Here is a 22,718-nt window from a genome sequence, read left to right on the forward strand (position 1 = left end):
GCAAGTTTTGACTGCATGAAAAGAGGGACTGGTAAAATTAGGTTCCTTGTGTAACAGCAAGGTCGCATTTAGTGACCCACATAAAGTGAGGTCTTGGTGTTTATAGATATTTTATAAGGAGGAAATATTATTATATGTAAGCAACTAAGCACTACTAAATGCCTTAATCTTCTGCTGTTTGGTGATGTAAAATGTTTTCATGCTGATTTTGAAGGCCTTCATAAGTGCTGCCATGGACTCGCCCATACCCAGTCTTGAAGAACTCTGTCTTCTTTTTGAAGCTAAAAACATTCCTCTTGCACTTTGTGCAAGACAGACAGCCTTGAGGAACTTTGAGGCAATTGCTGATTATGCTCAGAAGGGGCCATTGTCCATATTAGTAATCCAAGATGCACAGAATATACAAACGTGCATGACCAGCACACAACACCATGCTAGAAAGCTCATGGGAAATGGTAAACAATCACCAATGCCACAAGACACTAGGTTGTGAGTATGCTAATCACTGTGGTGCTGTGCATGCGCTATTTGAAATATTTTTAAGTTTTTTCGTTTTTTATATGATGATTGAGGGTTGTCAACCAAAATTGAAAAACATACATTGTTTGGAATACTTTGTAGTCTCATATAATGAATAACATAGGTTTTACTTTAGACAGGGATAGATAGATGTTCAATGGAGAAAATTTTCTGCTTCCATGCCTTAGGGAAAATTTTCTGTCTAGTGGTACATTGATGAATTTTTCAATTAATAATCTTTTGCCCTCATGTTACAAGTATACAACTTTGTAGTGGTATATGATATTATGGATATGTTATATTTCTGAAATGCCATTTAAGATACGATGTCTTTATTGTCAAATTGCAGACATGATAAAGAATGAAATTCTTTATGGTTAGAAGCTCAATTCAATGTTAAAAAGTATAAGCATTAAAAGATAAAAATGATAGAATATCACATAAAGAATCATCTATTGCACTCAGGAGCTATATCACAGAGGAGTTACAGCATCTTTTGATGGTTAGATAGTTGAATGCTTTTTGGTACAAATGATCTCCTTAATCTGTTTGTGTGATGTATAGGCAGAGACAGTCTTCTTCCTGACCTTAAAAATACATAGTGTTGGTGTAGAGGATGGTTTGCCTCTTGAATGATCTTCTCCACCTGCTTCATTGCACATTCCTGATGCAGCTTATCTAATGTTTTAGTGTTTGCACCAAATTTCCTAGCTTCTTTTCTGATACTGAATGATTGTTTTAAGACAAAAATGTACACTTTTACAGAAAAGTGCAGATCTTGTGCATTTTGTTTAAGTGAAATGCTGCCCCTGCTCACTCCACAGATAAAATTTTGACAACTTTTGAATTGTATCTAGTACATTTCACTTTACACATTGATTGGGTTTCATTACTTTCTGTTTATTTCAAGAATTTTACTTGTGCCATTAATGTATTTTTATAACTTTTTCAATTTCAGAACTCCTTACTTCAACATCTACATTGTCCGTGGGACACTAGAAGTGCGGGAAATCTTACTTTTGATATTTTCCTTTGGACTGTCCATTGTGTGGGCAGTGATGAGGAAAGAACCATGGGCATGGATACTCCAAGATATTTTAGGAATTGCTTTTAGGTGAGTTTAATTTGAAATGGTTATAGGAAATCTTCACAGCAGAAAGCTATTGTTGAGATGTGGCATCCCTTTATCTTAACTTTATCCTCAAAGAATGAATTTTGGCAGTCAGTCATAATTATGTCTCTAGATAAGAAGGTATAAGATGAAAGGGAAATATGGAAATATAGTCATTGATAGGAACAGGCTGGGAAATAACGAAAAGAGCTTAGGCTTCTGTTCTCTCAGGATGTTGGATGTTTACATGCAGGATGACTTATTATTATTGAGGATAAGAATGAAAATGGGAATATATTATAAGATTTTCTTACATGGCTATACTTGCTTGCACTTAACAGAGCCTGCAATGTGTGCAAAATTTAACTTGTGATGGGATAACACAGGTGCAGCATGACATTCATATTGTTTTGCTACAAATCAATGGACTGATGTTATTTGCACCAAAAGGGTTGACAAAAGACTGTGATGGCAGTTGGAAGGTGACTGTAAGGTTAAGTTTGATGAATTGAAAGTTGAGCATTATTAGTTAAGGAAAAGTACATTATTTACTGGATTGACCAGTTTTGCTTAAGAGTATTGGGGGCACAGCAGTGAATACTACAGGTGGGGTAGGGCCTCACAGACTAGGTGAGTCTCTATAAAAGGTATGTAACTGCTCACTGTGGTCACCAGTGGGTTGCTGACAACTCTTGGCAGCTCCAACAGAGCTGACAGTGCATGTAAGATTCGACTTGGGGCAGGATATTCATGTGTAGATTGACGTTTGTAGCACTTTGCTCCATAATAGTAGACTGATGTCCATAGCACCAAAGGGTTTAATGCAAGCCTGTTATGGTAGGTAGGAGTTGACTGTAAGGTTAAGTTTGATTCTTGAACTATTTCCTAATATCTAGGTTCTTAGACTGTGGTTAGTACATGATATGAAGTAAATCACAGTAGATTTGCATAACTGTAATATCTTTCCTTTTTCAGCATCAATGTGTTGAGATTGATTCGTTTACCAAGTCTCAAGATCTGCACTATCCTTCTGAGTGGACTTGTATTATATGACATCTTCTTTGTCTTCATCACCCCATTCATCACATCGGTTAGTTGGTTACTTTTTATACATTGCAGCCCTTCTCTGATAAACTTTTTCACTGAATCATTTGAGTTTGTTTTTGTCTTGATTTAAGATACTTGTTGTGCGAGTAAAGATACATTTGTGTATTTTTTTCTTATCTTGAAGGCTTCAGTTATAGACAAAAGTCCACATATAGGCCAGCCTTAATTGAAGTATAAAGATGTCAAATCAAGGCAAAAAAGAGATATGGAAAAATATGAATTTTCGAGGGAGTGAAAAACTTGTCTTTTATAAAATGCCAGTTCATAGTTACTGGGAAAGACATGAGAAGTTAGAGGGTTCCAAAGTTTCGAGGTTTAGGGAAAGAAAGAGTTATCAAAACAACCCTATTACCTTTACTTCATACCCAGTTTAACCCTTTCACTACAGCCATCCTAATATCTGTGGTACATACAAAACTCAACTTGGTGAAAGATTGTTTTATGAACTATGCCCCTGTTAGTTTATGCTGGTCTGTTTCCAGGCATATGAGTTATGTCAAAAGTACTGTCAGACACATTCTGTTAGATGTGTGGTGTTCTGGAAATGTTTTTGTCACAAACAAGAATGATTACGAGGGGTTTTCATCACTAATATCTGTTATCTTTTTGAGGGGGTGGGGGGCAAGTGGTGAAACTCATATATGCACATATACATACATATACATATTAACATATACATACATATACATATGCATATATACACGTACATATTCGTACTTGCTTGCCTTCATCCATTCCTGTTGGCACCCTGCCCCACCAGAAACAGCATTTCTGCCCCCCACTTTTCAAAATTTGTTTGATAGAATTGGTGTAGTGAGCAAGAAAGAGAGAAGAACAAGCAGTTGCGTTTACTTCCCTCTCTCCCTCTGTGATATATGCTGCTATCACCACTACCTCAACTTTCCTTTCCACTTACCAACTTCTTTCATGGGATTAGCTGTTTACTTTTTGTTCAGTAAGATATTACTTTCATTAGCAGTTTATGTAGTAAATTCCAGTTTTTGTGAGACAAATGCTTTACATTAGTTCATTCATGTTGCAGTATAAGTGTTTTTAGAAAGATTTTTTTCTTATGTGTTTGATTTAAAATAGCATATTACTTTGAACAAGATAACTGTGTTCTGATTTCTCAGCGTGCATCCTTCAAAAAATTTACATAGGTGAATTTTGGATGAAATGAATTTCTAAATCTTTAGAAATTTACTGTTGATGCCATATTGCTCAAATTTTCTCTGTGAAATTTGCTTTTATGTTCATTATATTTTTCTCCCAATAACTCACACTGTACAATTCCTTGACTGTTTTACTTCTTGCCATAAAGCAGCCACAGCTCCCTTTCCACATCCAGGCCCCACAGACCTTTCCATGGTTTACCCCAGGCACTCCACATACCCTGGTTCAGTTCATTGACAGCACATCAACCCCGGTATACCACATTGTTCCAATTCACTCTATTCCTTGCATGCCTTTCACCCTCCTGTATATTCAGGTGATATTACATAGCACTGCCTCACACATATATGTATCCCAAAACTTTTGCCTAGCTCTCCATCCACTCTTACACACACATTTGCCCCTCTATAGAAGGCTTTTACACCATCCAACAGTTTTCTCCCTATACCATGTATCCTTAACACATCCCACAAAGCATTACACTCAACTTTCTTCAGATCCATAAAAGCTGCATACAGCTTCTCACCTTTCACTAAATACTTTTCCAGGGTAATCTTTACTACACAAATCTGATCCACACATCCCCAACCTTTCCTAAAACCCCCTTGCAATTCATTAATTCTTCATTCATTCACTTCCATCACTGTCAATTAATATTCTTGCATACCCTTTTCTTGGTATACTTAACAGACTTATTCCTGTATAATTGCTACATACATCCTTTGCACCGTTTCCTTCGAATAAAGGAACAATAATAGCTTTCACCCAATCCTCATGCTGAATTACATATAAGATGCATCCACTCTGTCACACTTTCTCCTCCATACTTCAGCATTTCAACTGTAATCCCATCCACTCCAGTTGCCTCTCCTATTGTCAGCATCATTATTGCCCTTCTTACCTCCCTCTTTGATATAGGTTCCTGCAGTTGTATCTCCTCCTTCCCTCCTCCATGCCCATGCACGTAAAAACTGCATTCCTTTCTCCCACATTCATGAATTCTTCAAAGTACTCTATCTTACAGTCACTTCCTCCTTTTGATTCAGCAGTTCCCCTTCCTTACTTCTCACATCAACATTTCCACTCCTACATCCACCTCTTTCCTTTTTCACCTCCCTCTATGATAGTTTTTTTCGTCCCGAAACTTTCACTTGTTTCCAAAATCTTCATCTCTCCTTTCTGTGCTTTCCTCTATCAGCATCTTAACATTCTGCTTACATATTTCGTATTCTTCCCTCCTCCTCTGGTGAACTTCGACTGGTATATTCCTGTTGAGCAATCTACCATATGCCTTTTTCACATTTTTCACAGCATTTCTAATCTCGTCTGTCCAACTTGCATTGCCCTTTTTATTTCTGTATCTCACAACCTTGTATCCCACTACTGATTCTACAACCATACTCGTATTTCTCTAAACATTTTAATCTCCTCATTCACACATGACTGCATTCCTACATTCACTGCACTTCCATCTAAGCTTTCAGTTACTTTCCTTTCACACTCCTCCATGTATTTTTCCTGATTCATCTTGCTTGTCAGCATTTTTACCTCTCCATTTTTCCTTACCCCATACCTTAGTTTCATCTGACTCGCCTTTGGATGATCTACCTATTTATTCATATACCTGATGCCCATTCCCTTTCTCAATCTTTCAGTCAAAGTCTTTTGCTCTTCTCTTCCATCATTCCTCATCCATGCATATCTGTGGATCATCTTGTGCTGAAAAAGGTGTTTGGAAGGAATATACCCCTCTCAGCACAAGTATCCACAAGGTTGCGTCCATTCTCATTTACTCCAGCCACTTCCCATTTACCAACTATCTCACCAATTCCATCACATCCCACTTTCGCATTCATATCACCTAATATGACCACGTTTCTCTCATTCTCAAAGCTGTTCATACAGTCATTCAAATTCCTCCAGAAAAGCTTCATTTCATCCTTACCTCGTACAGTCTTCATATTCACAGATGCATATACACATACCCATGCGTATTTCACAATCCCAATCTTTCCTTTCACCCACACTATTCATGATTCATTCCATCCATGCTGTGTAACACCTTCCTATACTCTTGGTGATAGCACTATTGCATTTCCTTCCTTTCCTCTTCCCTGATGATTTTCACTTATTCCTGTCCATACCACACCTTCCATGTCCTTACATAACTTGCATTCATCATTTACATTTTCACTCCACCCACCCTGCCTGAGGATATGGATTTCCCCAATCCTTAGCACATCCACATTACAACTGTTATACCTCTCCACAATCATCCTTCTTTTATTCTCCCCAGTCATCCCATTCACATTCAGTGTTATCACCCTCAATCACTCATTCCTTTTAATTATGTGAAAAAGTAGTTAAACACCCTACACTGTTCCCAACCATCACACTCTCTCTCCTGATAGGTTCATCCTTTTTCTCTATTTCTGAACCTTTTCATTGTGAATACACCATTTCTTCAACTACAGTGCCCTGCAGTAACAATCTGATTTCTGTCTTCTCTAGCTGAGTATGCTCACCCTTTGATTTCCCCTTAAAATGTAAGCTTTGGCAATTGAATAGAGCTCAGCATTCATCTTAGTGCAGCTTCTTTACTGACTTTCTATGGGACAGGCATTGCTACTTTAGCTGGAATTGTTCATGCTGTGCTAAACACAAAAGTTATGTTGATTGGGATAGAATCCTACATACTTTAATTGATAAATCTTCTTCCATTTGTTGTTTGATCACTCCTTCTGTAATACCTGCTGTCACAACAGGGACAGAGTGTATTGGGCCAGGAAACTCTTTCCTTTCCCCTAATGCCACTCTGCTTTTATATCAGCCTGGAAAGACTGCAGTGGTGTTCTCTGTTAGTTCATGAACACTTACACAAGAATAATGTGTGCTGATTTAACTTGTAGTGAAAACTCTTTCTGCTCCTTAAACAAAAACTTCTCATATAGCTTCTGTAATTCAACATTACCCTCTCTCTGACATTATCAGTCTGCAGTATAGCTAACTTTCCATTTGATAAGCCATTCTTTTTGGTACCTTAGTGTCATCAGACTTAACTTTGGATGATCTGTTCCCATTTGATGAGCCACTTTTTTTGGTACCTTAGTTTCATCAGACTCACCTTTGGATTATCTACCTATTTATTCATATCTCTGATGCCCATTCCCTTCAGGAACTCCCATCAAGGGGGTGGCCACGACAAGAGTCTCCACTTATCCCTGTCCTTACATGCCTCCCTCGGCTTCTAACTGAAATGTCCCCATCCTCTCCAAGTGAGTCAATGCCATCTCCTCTATATTCATTGTTTAAAGTTATATGAGTACTACCCCCACTTCAGTTGGACAAAGCGTATGGCCTAGATGGCATACCTCCTCAAGTCATAATGTGTTGAGTTAGCTCTGGTTTTTGCTTATCATTTTCACTTCAGTCTGAAAACCCAGACATTTCCTTCCTTTTGGAAACATGCTTTGGTGTAGCCTCTACCTCATGAAGGAGACCACTCTAACTCCTTCAAATATTACCCCATTTCTGTCACATCTGATCACACTAAAGTGTTTGAATCTCTCTTTAACTCACTTTCTCAGACACTTGGAATTTCATTCTTTCTTTATCATCTTTGACATGGATTATGCAGTCCTGGTTCTTCTGGTATTCTTTCCTGTGTGAATCATCTCTATTCTTTCCCTTTCTGGGAATTTGAAACTTTTTTTTATCTCCCTTGACAACTCCAAAGTACTTGATAAGATGCAACTTAAGTCTTTACTTTCTAAACTCCATTACTTTGGTTTTTCTGCTTTTTTGTTCCCTGATCCATAGCTTTCTCTTTGACCATTCCAATGTAGTTGTTAACAAAATGATTTCCCCTCTTTGATCCTTTCAACATTGTTGTTCCTTAGGTTTCTCTTTTTGCATACTCTTCTGTCTGCTAGTGGTTTCTCTTCTACTTCTAACCCAATTCACTCATATGCTGATGATGTGATATTACGTACTTTAACTCATTTTCCCTTCTCTTCTAATTCTTCTTCTCATTCTCGTACTGAGCAGATGTTTTTCCTCATTTTGACCTGTCCAGCATCTCAAAATGGGAATCAGTAACCTAGTTTACTTTAAAAGTGCTGCTATGCAGTTTCTCCCTATTTTTTCATCCAAGAGTCTCATGTTTCCCTTTGTTCATTTAAAAACTTCACAGTTCAATCCAGTAATAACATAAGCATGTTTGGAAATACCATGTCCTCCATGCTATCTTGCATAATTTGCATCACAAAGTCAGATTCCCAAAAGGTAGGGGAGTTATAAATTTGTTATAAATATTTTTCTCATGAACTGCTATTTCTTTTGTAGATTTATTTCTCCTTGTATGGATGACTGTTCACGTATCTGCGGTAGTTCTTCCTTTACTCTCTCTGTGAACCAGAGTGGAACCAAAAACCTTTGATCTCATTATTTTTCTTGGCATCACTCTACTTCACCATCACCCCAGTGTACTGGGATATTGCTGCTTTCTCTCAGTTCTACAGATACTATTTTGACCACTGTTCTTGTGAGCTGTCTATATTTGTCCTCACTGCTAAGGTTTGTACTTGAGGCATTTGTCAAACAATTAAGCTTTGGACTTCCCTCCTTCCTTTCATTTTTCCCTTCTCCTATAATTGTCTATCATGATTAGTTTTTGTGATCTTTTCTTCCACTTTATTCCTTTCACCCAATATGGTCTATGATATGGTGGTGGGGATGGAGGGGTTGTTTTGCCCTTGTCCTGTTGGTCGTTATTGTGAAAGTATACTTCTCAAAAAATTACTGTAATGGTAAGATTGGTAATAGTAATGGTAAGGTGACATACCTTTTTAGTCTGATTCAGTTTCCTTGCTTGTTAAGTTTGCAGTGCTCATCTTTTAAGCGGATTTTCTCAAAGTGGAGAAATTCATTGACTTCAAATAGTACTTTGCCATTATTTAAGAAAGTTTTAATGATATTTATCTTGTGTTGATAGAAATCAGCATTGACTGCCATTATCTTTCCCCATTAATGTGTTGTGTAAGTAGGGGACATAGGCAGTAAAATGTTGTAAAGATATTACATTAACAATTAAACTTCAGATTTAAGAATGTTTTGTTTTATATGGATAAAATTTTCTGCTGCTTCATAATAGAATTTTTTTGTTTTCTTTTCATATAACCAGGATGGGAAGAGTATAATGGTTGAGGTTGCAAAGGGTGGGTCAAGCCAAGAACAGTTGCCCATGGTTCTCAAGGTGCCATACTTTGCATACCTTGAGATCACCAGCATTTGTCAGCTGGCAGATAATTTTAATCTTCTGGGTTTTGGTGACATCCTAATCCCAGGGCTTCTCATATCATTCGTCCACTCATTTGATCTCCAAGTTGGCACTCCATGCCGTGTCTACTATCTAGTCAATGTGATTGGTGAGTATTGTTGTGCTATTGTATAGAATTGTAAAGGTGGTTTTCTTTTGTATTTATGAGTTTCTTATAGAATTTGTGATTGGATAATTGAGCTTTACCTGATGGTTAAAGACATTATTTGCCATTTTTCAGATACTTTGAATTATAGAAAATATAGCAGACTTCCATATAAATGTTTTGAGTTGGATGGACTCGTTATTAGCCCAGATACTGTTAGTTTAACTCAAAATAGTATAAGTAATCCCTGCAGAATGGCAGCTCAGTTATAAGAATTTTGCTGTCATTAAACATATGAATTTGGGAACTAGTTCATTTGATAGCAAAAATTTGTCTTTGTCTCTCCATTGAAATGGTGTAAGGGAGAAAGAATTCTATCTATGGATTTCCTGCATGTTGTAAAAGGCAGTTTAAGGGGGCAGGAATGAGGTCTGAAACCCCCTCATTCGTGGATTTCAATTTCTAAAAGAAAGAACAGAAGAAGGAGCCAAGCAGGAAGTGCTCATTCTTAATGAAAGCTCATGCTAGGGTGTCCAAATGTGTGTAGATGTAACCAGGATAAGAGAGGATAGATAGGTAGTATGTTTCAGGAAAGAAACTTGGATGTTCTGGCTCTGAGTGAAACAAAACTCAAGGGGAAAGAGGAAGAATGGCTTGGAAATGTCTTATGAATAAAGGCAAGGATTGGTGAGAGGATAAGAGCTAAGGAAAGAGTAGTACTTCTAAAGCAAAAGTTGTTGGAGTGTGCAATTAAGTGTAAGGAAGTAAAGTCTAGATTGATGTGGGTAAAATTGAAAGTGCATGGCAAGAGATGGATCGTTATATATAATTATGAGTGCTTATGCATCTTGCCATGAGAAGAAAGATTATGTAGGCAAGTGTTTTGGGAGTAGCTGAGTTAGTGTGTCAGTAGTTTTGATGTATGTGACTAGATATTATTGATGGGTGATGTAATGCGAAAGTGACTAATGTTGCAGTTGAGCATGTAATTGGGGGGCATGGGGTATTCTGAGTTATGAACAGAAATGTTGAACAGCTTATAGAGTTGTGTTCAGGAAAAGAACTGGTGATTGGGAATACCTGGTTTAAAACAAGGGATATGCTCGAGTATATGTATGTGAGTAGGGGGGATGATGAGGAAGGGTAATAATGAGGCTGAAGGTAGGAAAGGCACTTGGAATGGATGAGATTACAAATGAAATGCTGAAGTATGGAGGAGAAAATGTAATAGACTGATGCAAACATTTGATATTTAGTTTGGTATAGAAACATAAGGTTGTGCCAGAGGATTGGATGAAAGCTAATATTGTTCCTTTCTTCAAAGTTAAAAGGTCCTAAGGATGTATGTAGCAGTTATAGGGGAACAAATCTGTCAAGTATACCAGGAAAAGTGATTGTGAGATTGTTGATTGACATAGTGATGGAAGTAACTGAATGCAGAACAAGTGAGGAGCAAATGGGTTTTAGGAAAGGTTGAGGATATTTGGATCAGATTTTTGTGGTGAAAATGACTGTGGAAAAGTATCTAGCAAAAGTAAGAAGCTGTATGCAGCTTTCATTGATATGGGAAAAGTATATGACAGAGTCTAGTGAAATGCCTTATGGGATGTGTTGAGGATATATGGAGTATGGGGACAACTGTTGGATGCTGTGAAAGCCTTCTTTAGAGTAGCTAATGCATGTGTAAGAGTGGATGGAGAGTTGAGCAAAAGTTTCAGTATACATGTGGATGCAAGGCAGGGCTGTGTAATGTTACCATAACTTTTTAACATATGGAGTGATAAGAGAGGTGAAAACTAGACTAGGGGAAAGGGGATGCAGTGATGGTGTTTGATGGTGAAGTATGGCGGCTAGTGACAAGTCTGTTTGCGGATGATAATGTATTGTTTGCTAAGAGAGAAGAGGAGTTGCAGAAGGTTGTGTTTTATGTGTGTAAGCATAGGTGATTGAAGGTAAGTTTGATTAAAAGTAAAGTGAAAGTAAATGTAATAATGTTGGAAAGGAAACAGGAGTTGAAAGTGTAGATTTTGCAAAACCCTGTAGACTGAAAGAAGAAAGTGCTCTAAACTGTGTTATAAGTATGGGGGAACAAAGACTGGAAGAGATGGAAAAACTTAAGTATGTTGGAGCTATCCTAGGTAAGTTTAGTGATAAGGAAGGAAAGATATGGAAGAGAGCAGTACAGGGCAGAAGAGTCACTGAGCCTCTTAATTGAATATTGAAGGGTAGAAATGTAAGTATGGAAGTGAAGAAAGGATGAAGGGACAGCATAGTCCTCCCAATCCTGACCTATGAAGCTGGAGCATGAACATGGAATGAGTCTAAGAGGTCAAGAATCCAGGCTGTGGAAATTAGCTCTTTGAGAGGAGCATATGATGTGACTAGATAGAATGAAGAAGTGATGGGGTGTGAGAGATGTAGTATGGCAGGAAATGAATTGTGGAGTGGTAGAGTGGTTGAAATGTAATATTTGGAAAGGTTTGGGCATGTGGAAAGAATGCAAGATGGGGGGTTTACAAGGAGAGTGTATGACAGTACAATTAAAGGGGTTGGTGTGAGAGGAAGGCCATTAGTGACATAGGGAAGTACATTGTAAGAGTACTGGAGGGAGAGAAATGATGGAGGAATGCATGGAATAGTGTATGTGAGGGAGCATGTTAGGTTAGGGTAAATGGAGACTTTTTTCCTGTTGCCACCCCTTTCATAGGAGTTCCCAAAGGGAATGGGAGTCAGAGAGAGAGATAGATAGATAAGATTTGGTTCCTGCATATAGTATCATCAACCTCTACAGCTCCTCCTCAGAATCCTTTAACCTGATTAGCTGGAAAAGTTTGTCCATAGTTTGCTTTTGAAGGTTTCCCTGCTCTTACTTCATCTCTGTATATTCATTCCTTCCTCTCAGATACTTTTGAAATGCTAGTTGTCTGATGTACCACCTAAATATCCTTAGTGCATCTTTGTGTTCCTTTGCTTTTTGACATTTCTTACTGAACAATATCTATCCCTTTTCTAACTTTACCTCTCTGTTTATAGTCAAAGGTACCCATGCTGTAACTTCTGTTTGTAGATTTTGCCAAACCTACCTTAACAGTTGTGTGTATTTTGGCTATGGAGCTACATTTCCCAGTGCATTTTCTCAAAGAAAATTTTGGTCTCTGTAGTTTCCACAGTTGTCTTCTCTGAGTCTGCTTTATACTCTGATTCCCTTTTCATGTCCTTATGAATCACCCTTAGCAACTGATGTATCATATCTCTTATATTCCTTTCTCCCAAAAAACACACAAACATACATTGACATGCTACTCAAAAATTAGCCACAGACCAACCACCCCCTTCAACAGGAAAGCCATAAAAACCTACACAAATTCCATGCAGAAATAACTATCCATCCCCGCTTTTATCCCACTGATATGAGCAATGCAGTTGAAGCCTTAAAGAAGTTGCCTTTTACTGGCCCTGAGAAACTATTGACCTTTCACATCAAACTCTATGGCTCACATGCAGTGCAAGCACTTACAGATATCTTCAACTACTTCTGGCACCACAACAAAATCTGGAAACTTGCCAACATAATACCAGTCCTAAAACCCTCCAAACCACCTGACTCCCCCTCCTGCTGCCTTCAGTCACTTCCCTCCCCAGTATCCAGACTCTGTGGAAAAATGATCCTCAACAAAATCAAACAAAGTATCCCACCCTTATCCATACTGCATGACTTAAAATCCAGACACTCTACCACCATACTACACAGTGACATAACATATCCTAGATGGATTCCACCTATAACAGCTCCCCTCCAACAACCCCCACAGCAGTAACCAAAAGTGATTGGCCAATTTCATAACTGGCCACCATGCCAGGATCACTTGCAGTGGCTTTAGCCCAAAAACACCTGAGCTGCACAGTGGATTTCCCCAAGGAGCATATCTTTCTCCACCTCTCTTCAATTTCTTCCTTCCCAGCCTCTCATTACCTCAGGCAAACCTTAACATGGTCCTTTTGTATGCAGATGATCTCACAATCACATCACAACACCCCGACCCACATTAGCAACATCAAACATGTAGCACTGAATTATACATTTGGAACAGCGGCTCAGTTAGCAGAATGTCTGCTTCTTCACAGAAGTCTTCGGTTACACTTTCAACCCTGACATGCGTGAATCGTAACCTCTACTCACAGATCCCCTACCTCAGCAAATATTACACTGACAAAACACTCATTTACTGGAATAATCCGACAAGCACAGAACAGCTGATTTCCCAGTTCCGTCTTGAACTCCAAACTTCCAGACATAGACCCTTTAGAAACTGCACTCTCCAGACAAACATAAGTCACACTCTCCTGCTTATGTTCTGGACATCAACCTTTACTACAACACTACAAACACCATTTCAGCTTATGTCCATAATGCACTTCTGTTAAAAAGACATCGAGCACCTACTGCAAAGTGGTTCTGCATTCTCTGTAAGAATAGTTAATGTTTTGTTCAGAGAAAGTGATTGTTTGTACGAGGGGAGTAGAGGGTGTAGATTGGATTCATGTGCATTTAGGAGTAAAAAAGTGATTGAGTACTTCTTTAGAGGTACAGGCATTCTGTTCTGGGTGAGCCATTGTTCCATTTGTGTAATGCAGTGCATGTATGTTGGTGCTGCGGAGTTAGGGTGCTTTGATGTGATTATGAGGTCATTGAGGTCATGTGCGTATGAAAGTACCTTAATCCTTAGGATAAGAGGTAAAGAGTGCAACCTATGTATTTCCTGCTTGACATAAGAGGCAACTAAGAGGAACAGAAGAAGCCAAGTGAGGAGTTTTCTCAGAGGTTCAGTTATTAGTTCCTGATGCAATTATGGTAAGGCAGAAAAGACAGGAAATTTTGAAAATTAATTTATGAATTTTTCTTTTTAGGTGTAAAACTGGTTAATTTTCCTTGCTCCTTGAGGTTGGATTACTTCAGGCATTTGATATGTAACTACTGAATGTTAGGGGTTTTCAGACTGATGAACACAAGTGTTTCCTTGTTAACTATTTGCTTTGATGTGTCGGTGGCAGATGTGAATTCTCTCAGTCTGATACTAAAATGTGAAAATCTTTCTCTAATATTTAATCATACTTTTAAAGATTTTCTCATATAATTCAGAATTGTGAACAAAAGAACCTTTTGTCCAATAAGTAGGTATTGAAAAGATTTCTACCAGAAATATGATTTTCTGTGCTGTATAAGAACTTTCTGTCCAGTAAGTAAGTATTGACACAATTTTTACCAGAAATACGATTATCTGTGATCCATGAATGTTGCTTTGTCAAATTTTCTCTGTTTGATATATAATTCTTGATAGATTTTCTTTGAGTGGTACATAATTCATAATTCTAAGGTGAAGATTGCTTCATATATTGCTGTGTAATATTCATGTATTTCTTTGTGTCAAGAATACAGATGGCTTTTATAATTGATGATTTGCTTTCTTTATTGTAAACTTAGTTGGCTAAAATGGTTTAATGATTTTACTTATAAAGATCCACTGAGATATGTCGCTGACTTTCCCTTGTATTTTGCATCACAGGTTATGGTAGTGGGCTTGTGGTGACATTTATTGCTTTGTGGCTACTGAATAGTGCACAACCGGCACTACTGTATTTGGTGCCATTCACCCTCATCCCAACCTTCATTGTGGCTGCCATCAGGGGCGAGTTTATGGCTATGTGGCGCGGTGACTCCGATAAGGTCAGATTCCCCTGTCAGACTTGTATTTTACTGTGATAGTAGACTCTGTAATGACTGCTAATGAAAATGTCTCTTCAAAAAATGGCTGTTGCTAATACCTTTTCTTTAAATGGCTGGACAAGAATGTTTGATGTCACTGTATTTATCTAGTCTGTTTATAGATGAGGTGGTGAGTGAGTTAAATGCAAAATTCTTAAAGCACGGGACTTATCTGTGACTGAGGTGGTGAGTGAGGTGAATGCAAGTCTTAAAGCAAATTCAGGTTTATAGCATACTGGAAGTGGAGGTTCAGGGGAGGTTACATATTGCAGGGGGCACAGCTCTGGTGACAGACTCAAGAGAAAAAATCTGGAAACTGGTGGCAGAGTTTTGGAGTGTCTGTGTAAAGAGAGTTCCATGTAAATTACAGTTTACATCTCAAGTTCCATCCATTATATACCCACTCCCAGTTATCTAAAATTCCAATTACTCCAGATTCTTTCCATTCTAACTTACTCCAACCAGCTTGTCTTTCCATTTTGCCAATCTTAGCCTACTTCTAATAACATTAACTCTAGGTTCTCTCCTTACTTCTAATAATATTAACTCTAGACTCTCTCCTTACATACTCTCCCAAACTCAGGAACCAGTTTCTGCCATTTCTCAATCATATGTGCTACCAGAGCAAACAGCATCTGGCTTACCTCCCAGGTCTGTAACCCCAACCCCCAGCAGACTGTAGTCCTGCAATTTGCTCTTTATACTATGTGCATTTACAGTTTCATCACTTTGCTTATTTCATTCATCCACCAATATGTTACAAGAGAAGTACAAATTTATGCCTCTTCTAACAAGTATCTTGCTTTATATTGCTATGACAAGCTGTTTCTTTTTACCTCATTCAAAGAAATGTTTATTCTCACGATTGTCAGTTTGATTCATATGCTTAAAAGGTGTAATCAAGTCTCCCCACATTTTGCTCTCTTTCAATGTAAGCAAATTGTAGTTATTGACTGCTTCCTGTAACAGCCCCTTTTTTTTTATATGAGTTTCATTGCCCTCCTCTGGACCTTTTGTATTATATCTTTGTTTCTTTGTGTGTGGTGATCAAACTTAAGATGCTCATTGTAATTTAGAAAGTTAGAAACTGGGAGATTATTTGTTGCATGAACTTTTCTCTTGATATGGTGTTTTGGTGGTAGAGGTTTATTGTGGTGGTCTGGCAATACATTGTTTACTTTTGTCAACCCCAAGTTCCTTTAATATAGTCATGTAGTTTGATTCCAGCCAGAATAGCTATGTCGTTGCCTTCTTTCTGTGTGTCCCTTCTTCATTACTCTGCATTTGGTTGAGCTAAACCTCAGCCATGTATATGACCAACATAGGAGTTCGATGGTTTTTATTTGTAAACATCTGGATCCAAATAATTCCATTTCACATATGACTATAACATTACCTTCATACATATTCAAGTATGAATCCAGTCCTTTTGGTTAGCCATTTGTATGTTTATCTATTTATCTATATCTCTGATGCCTGTTCCTCCCTAAAACTCCCTCAAGGGGGTGGCCACAGCAGTAGAGTTTTTATAACTAGTGAACTCTAGTGCCGCTAAGCCTTTAGTGCCTCACCCTTAAGAGGCCACTGGAAGAGGGCAACTCTAATGTTGTGTTTGTAGAGGCTTCTACTTAGTGTTCATACTGACTGCTGCTACTGATGTTTCTGCCTAATGTTCCTACCTACTAGCTCTTCCTAATGTATCTACCTAATGCTGCTGCCTAAGTGTTCCTACCTTCAACTTCTATTTATTGCTCTTACCATTTTGCCTTTAGAAGGTAGGTTCTAGCACGTAGTGCTCACTGCAGGAAAATCTAGTTATGAAGAATGAGCTGTATGAGTTAAGTGTCATAATGTGTTGTATATGACTAGGAAAGATTATATGTTTGTGGACTGAATGCCAGTAGTCCATGTGTGGGTGAGGCAGAAAGAAAGACACCTACATAGATCAAGACCAAGCCTTAGAGCTTGCCACTGGTCATCTCTGTCCACCTAGAAAAGGAATGACAAATAATTTTTTCCTTCCATTTAGATGATTTTCAGCCCATTGAATGGGTCTTCCATCTGTTTCCTTACCATCCTGCCATGTGGGGCAGTGTCAAATCCCTATGGCTGTTCAGGAACACAATCCGTCCATTCATCTGTTTTGTTAAAATTGAAACTCACTTTATCATATCTAGAACATTTGTTATGTATCACTTTATTTCCTCTGAACACATATAGCCTGCCACTTAAACTCTAAACAAATAATCACCCATATGTTTTATAATGATATTTTCATATGATTTGCAGACTTCACTCATCAGAGGTACTAGTCTTTAGCTCTGTGCTTTTTTCTAGATCCATTTTGTTAACATCAGGCATAATATATATTTGTAGTTTTCCACTTCCATAGCACTAAAACTTCTTTCGTATGTATTATAAACAGCATTTGTAATTATCTCTTCTTAATGTACAGGATGGAAGTTTTTGCACTTTTGGGGACCTATTTCATGAATGTTCTTTTCTGTCATACTTCTTAAATACCTTTATGCTATCTGCATTAACTATGTCTTCAGTCCTTTTATTCCATTCATCCATGATTCTTAGACTTCATATCTTTTCAAGCAATTTTCTTGTTTAATTTCATGATATGTCCTCTGGGTGCTCTATCAGTACATCTCTCATAGAACTATTCACTGTCAGGTTATTGCAGGTTAAGGATCCCTAATCCGAAATGCTCCAAAATCCGAAACTTTTTGAGCGGCGATATGATATTACAAGTGGAAAATTCCACACCTGATCTCACTTGTCCATGCTGGGCTCTAATGCTCTGTTGGCACCAGTTTGTTACAAACCATTGTCACTGCCAGACCTATGTGCATTACTCACTTTGTTTTTTGCTTATTCTCTGCTCTGTGATACAAAGATTTTGTTAAAAATGTCAAAAAGGCTTGCAGATAATGAGGCACCTGGTGTTTATTCACTGACTGATAGTGAAATAGCTGAAATGGTTCTGAATCAAGGTGATCGTGATAAGAGAGAAAGTGAAATGACTTTGTTAACACTGCAGAAAAAGTGCCTATATACGACATGGTGAAAGTTTGTGATGGATTTATTGAAGGACTAGAGCAGCATGCATTCATAACAGGACAAGAAATCATTTCAGTTTATAAAATCAAAGAGAGACTTAAGAAAAACCATTGTTAATGAGGCACATGACTCTGGAGGAAAGATTTAGAAAATCCATCCTCTCCCTCAAGTTTCTTAGGCCATATGTAGTTCTGGCATTTGTTGTTGCACTTATCTTCTTTTGTAAGCTGAGATAATTTTTTTTTGGCAAGTGCAAAACATTATTTTCATGCGAAATCTGAATTTCATCTCCCACTAAAATGCTACGTTTGAGCATAACATGACAGGCAACATTATTGCGGTGAAATTTTTCTAACAGTTAGTTTTCATTACATTTACAGCTACCTGTAATTATCATAGATTAAATGCTTAATTGTTTTTTATATCTCATGAGAGACTTAGAAAATAGAATACAGTGTACCGTAACCTTTTAATCAAAACACAGCGTCGTAGATGGAATCTGAAAACCTGCACTTGTTTGTTGTTATTGTTTAATAGCAGATACAGGTATTCTGCTGATGCTGCTGTGCTGCTTAGTTACCCTAAACACATTATTTTTTCATAGTATTAATGGTATTGCATAAATTTTTACTGTTAAGAACATATGTTTGAATAAGTGTAGGAAAATGATTGCTTGTCAGTGGCATATAAGTTCAGAGTTAGGAATAAAGGTGATACCAAACAGCCACAGATTGTCCACATGGGCAGCTGAGGTTGTGACACCTTAGCTTTCTGATGGTTCAGTGTTTCACAAACTTTGTTTCATATGGAAAATTATCAGAGATATTGTATAAATTACCTTCAGGCTATGTTTATAAGTTGTATATGTAACATAAATGGATTTTGTGTGTAGACCTGGGTTTCACCCCCATATCTCATTATGTATATACAGATATTCCAAAATCCAAAAAAAAATTATAAATCTGAAACACTTCTGGTCTCAGGTATTTTGAATAAGGGATACTCAACCTGTAATGTGTTTTAAGAACTTAATGGTTGTGATCTGGTCACCCCTCACTTATCTCTCGTCAAAGGTAGGCAGAAATAAGGATTTAAGTCTTTCCCTGTAACTCAGCTATCTTAATTCTGATACTGTGTTTGTTGTCCTCCTATAGACTTTTTCTGTTAGCTCTTTGTGCTTCTTGAGGTGCATTAACCATACCTAGGAAGCTTATTCTAGTTTTAACCTAATGAAGGATATGAACAGTTTGCTGAATATTTCCTTATGCATATGCTTTAAAGTTATTCTGATATTTGCCTGCAGACAGTTTGTCTCCTTTTCTATCCTCCTGATGTGGGACTCTGATAATATGTTAGGAGTGATATCGGCTTCCAAGTTCTTCGTAAACAGAGAATCGTGCTTGATAATTGAACTTCTTCAACGATGTATCAGACCAACTTGGAGTCTGTATAGCTCCCTTGGTAATTTGATGTTGTCCCTCTTGCTTTTCACATCCCTCATGACTTTTTCATCATCTGCAAACATGCAGGCAGGAGTCCATTCCTTCTGGCATATAACTTGCATAGATCAAGAGTCATGGTCCCAGAACAGATCTCTGTGACACACCTTTAGTGTGAGGGCTAGTGTGACATGTCTCTTTTGTTCCCTTCCAATAGGATAGTTTTATGTCCATTGGAAGAATCTCCCCTTTATTCCTGCCTGGTGATCCATTTTGATTAGCCTCCCTTGCAGTACAGTGTTAAATGCCTTTTGGCAGTCTAGAGATGAATAATCCACCCAGACTTCTCTTTTTACTAAGACAGAGGTCATTATCTTGCAGAAATGTTAGAGATTCATTATACATGACCTTTTCCTCAGTAGAAAGTCATCCATGTGCTTTCTGATTATCTTTTATAGTGTCTTACAGACCACACTTAGGGAGACTGGTCTCTAGTTCAGTGTCTCTTCCCTGTCTCCTTTCTGTTAGAAAGGTATGATGTTTGTCTTTTTCCACTCTCTTGGCACATGGCATTTTTTCCAGTGACATCTTGAGTAGTATTTCAAGAGATATGTCTTGTGTATCTGCACACATCTTTGGCATGTATGATGAAATTTCATCAGAACCATGAGCCTTGTGTAGGTCAAGACCGTTTAGTGTTCATTTGATGTCTTTTCTAGATATCTCAGTATTTTATAAAGCCAACTTTCCATCCCATCTTACTATAGGTGCAGCTGTAGTCTTTTTCACTTGTGTGTATGTTTGTGTCTGTCTTTCTTTGTAAGTTTGTTATTACTATTTTGTATTGCATTGATAGGGAATTTCACACTCATGGGGTCCTGTCTCTTGAACATTTTCTAGTATCATACAGCCTCTTGAATTTATTTATGCTGTCTGCATTAACGATGTCCACAGACAATCTATTCCATTTACCCACTACCTTCTACTGTAAAAGCATTTATGTACATCCTCATTCAAGAATTTCATACATGATTACATTCACCCACTACTCTTGTTCTGTAAAAGCATTCATTTACATCCTTATTCAAAAATTTCATACTTGATTACATGTTCTCTCCTGTGATTTTTCTATTCATGCAACTGTCTACTGTTCATATCATCGATCATTTTGAAAAACTTAAAAGTTGTGATCAGGTCATCCCTCATTCTTTGCTTTTCCAAGGTGGGCAAATTTAAAGTCTCCAGCCTTTCCTTGTAACTTTGCTCTTTTGACTCTACCATCTTTGTTGCCCTCTTCTGGATCTTGTCTGTGAGCTATTTTTGCTTCATTATGTGTGGTGACCGTACCTGAGAACCATTTTCTAATTTTGGCCTTAGTATATGAATAGCTTACTAGATATTTCCTTATCCATATATTTTGAAGGCTACTCTGGTATATGCTAGTTTGTCTCCTTAATTGTACTCCAAATATGGGACTCTGGCAGTAGGATATTGTTAACTCTCAAGTCCTTCTAACACACAGAATTCTGGAGCTTTTTACCTGCTAGGTAATTATCATATTGAAGCTGCCTTTTGCTTTGTCCCAACCACATTACTTTATATTTGCTCATTGAATTTCTTCAACCACTTTTTAAACCAACTTTTGAGTCTATTTAGGTCCCATTTTAAGCTGATGCAGGTAAGATGCCACACCTGGCAAGTCATTCATATAGATTAAGAAGAGTAATTCTCCCATAACTTTATCTTGTTGAACTCCACTAGTCACCTCAACCCATTTGGGAAAGCCTTCTCTAGCATGCATCCGTTGCTCCCTCCCACTCAAATAATCATTTCTCCATTTTAGGAGCTTCCCCCTTAATCCTGGCTGGTGATCTAGCTTCTTAATCAGCCTCCCATGCAGTATAGTGTCAAATGCTTTTCGGCATGCCAGATACAGATAGTCCACTCAACCTTCCTGCTTTTCCAAGGCTGAGCTCACTCTCTAGAACTCTAAGAATTTAGTTACACATGGCCTCCTCTCTCTAAAACCTTGCTGTCTCTCACTTAGAAAATTTCTCCTTTGTAAAAAGTTCTCCTCATACTATCTATTGAAGTTCTTAAGAACGTTAGTGAGACTGGTCTGTAGTTCAGTGCTTGTTCCCAGTCTCCTTTCATATATACTGATATGATGTTTGCCCTTTTACATTCCCTTGTTACAGTGCCTTTCTCCAGCAACATCCTGAACAGTAATTCAAGTGATTTATGTAGCATATTTAAACACATTTTTAAAACATAAGGTAAAATTTCATCTGGACCTTGTATACGTCAAGTCCTTTTAGTAATCTTTTAATGTCTTTTCTAGATATTTCAGTGATTTCCAAAACCTCCTCCCCATTCCTTTTCACTGGTGTTAGAGCTATAGTGTCTCCCAATGTGAAGATAATTTTTTTAACCTGTTATTCAGTTCCTCATCATATATCTTTGCATCATCATCTGCAATTTTTTCCTCTAAATCCCATATCCTGATTAGCTGCACCTGAACTGACCAGTGACTCATGTTGAATGTATGGAAAAGTTTTGGATTTTCAGCTGCCTTGTCCACATTATTCTTGTCAGAGTTTCTTTCTTCTTCCTTTCTTGTCCTGCTATACTTGCTTCATGGTCTCTAATATCTTGCAATTGCTGGCTGGCTGGAGTACCATCCATATCTTTGCCACTGCACATCTCAAAGATCTTTTGCTTTCTGACATCTATTATTAAACCATTCTTTCCTCTTTTTTATTGTTCTTTTTGTATTAAAGGGTTGAGGCACCATTTCCTCTACTCTTAATTGTAAATTTCACAGAACCTCTCACTACAGAGCCCTGGTTCCTGGCTACTGAAGTCCATTTTCCAATCTACATTACTAAAGAAATTATTAAGGTTTGTGTAGTTTCTGCGATTGTATCTCCTCTTTATTTCATGTCTCACCTCTGCTCTTTAAGTGTCTTCTTTTACCACATATTCAGACTTGAGCATTTCCTAATCACTTCTTCTAACTGGTGTATCATATATAATGTTCTCAATATCCATGCTATTATGTATGAAGATTTAGCAGTGAATGGGTGTGTATCATTCCCACTCATGCTAATGTG

At 37.7% G+C, this 22,718-nt stretch overlaps 1 protein-coding gene across 5 annotated transcripts in view; it reads left to right on the forward strand.

Moving 5' to 3' along the window:
- Positions 1 to 22,718, forward strand: part of LOC139750137 (signal peptide peptidase-like 2B) — a 124,072-nt gene that overhangs the window by 44,406 nt on the left and 56,948 nt on the right. For all 5 annotated transcript variants that reach the window (XR_011713091.1, XR_011713090.1, XM_071664490.1 and 2 more), the window contains exons 8-11: positions 1,478 to 1,633; positions 2,606 to 2,720; positions 9,093 to 9,336; positions 14,898 to 15,058. Coding sequence is in view for 3 of the 5 variants with exons in the window: in XM_071664490.1 (XP_071520591.1) it covers positions 1,478 to 1,633; positions 2,606 to 2,720; positions 9,093 to 9,336; positions 14,898 to 15,058 (676 nt within the window). In the remaining 2 variants the exon portion in view is untranslated. The remainder of the gene's footprint in view (positions 1 to 1,477; positions 1,634 to 2,605; positions 2,721 to 9,092; positions 9,337 to 14,897; positions 15,059 to 22,718) is intronic.

Source organism: Panulirus ornatus, chromosome 1, assembly GCF_036320965.1.
Source record: "Panulirus ornatus isolate Po-2019 chromosome 1, ASM3632096v1, whole genome shotgun sequence".
NCBI lineage: Eukaryota > Metazoa > Arthropoda > Malacostraca > Decapoda > Palinuridae > Panulirus > Panulirus ornatus.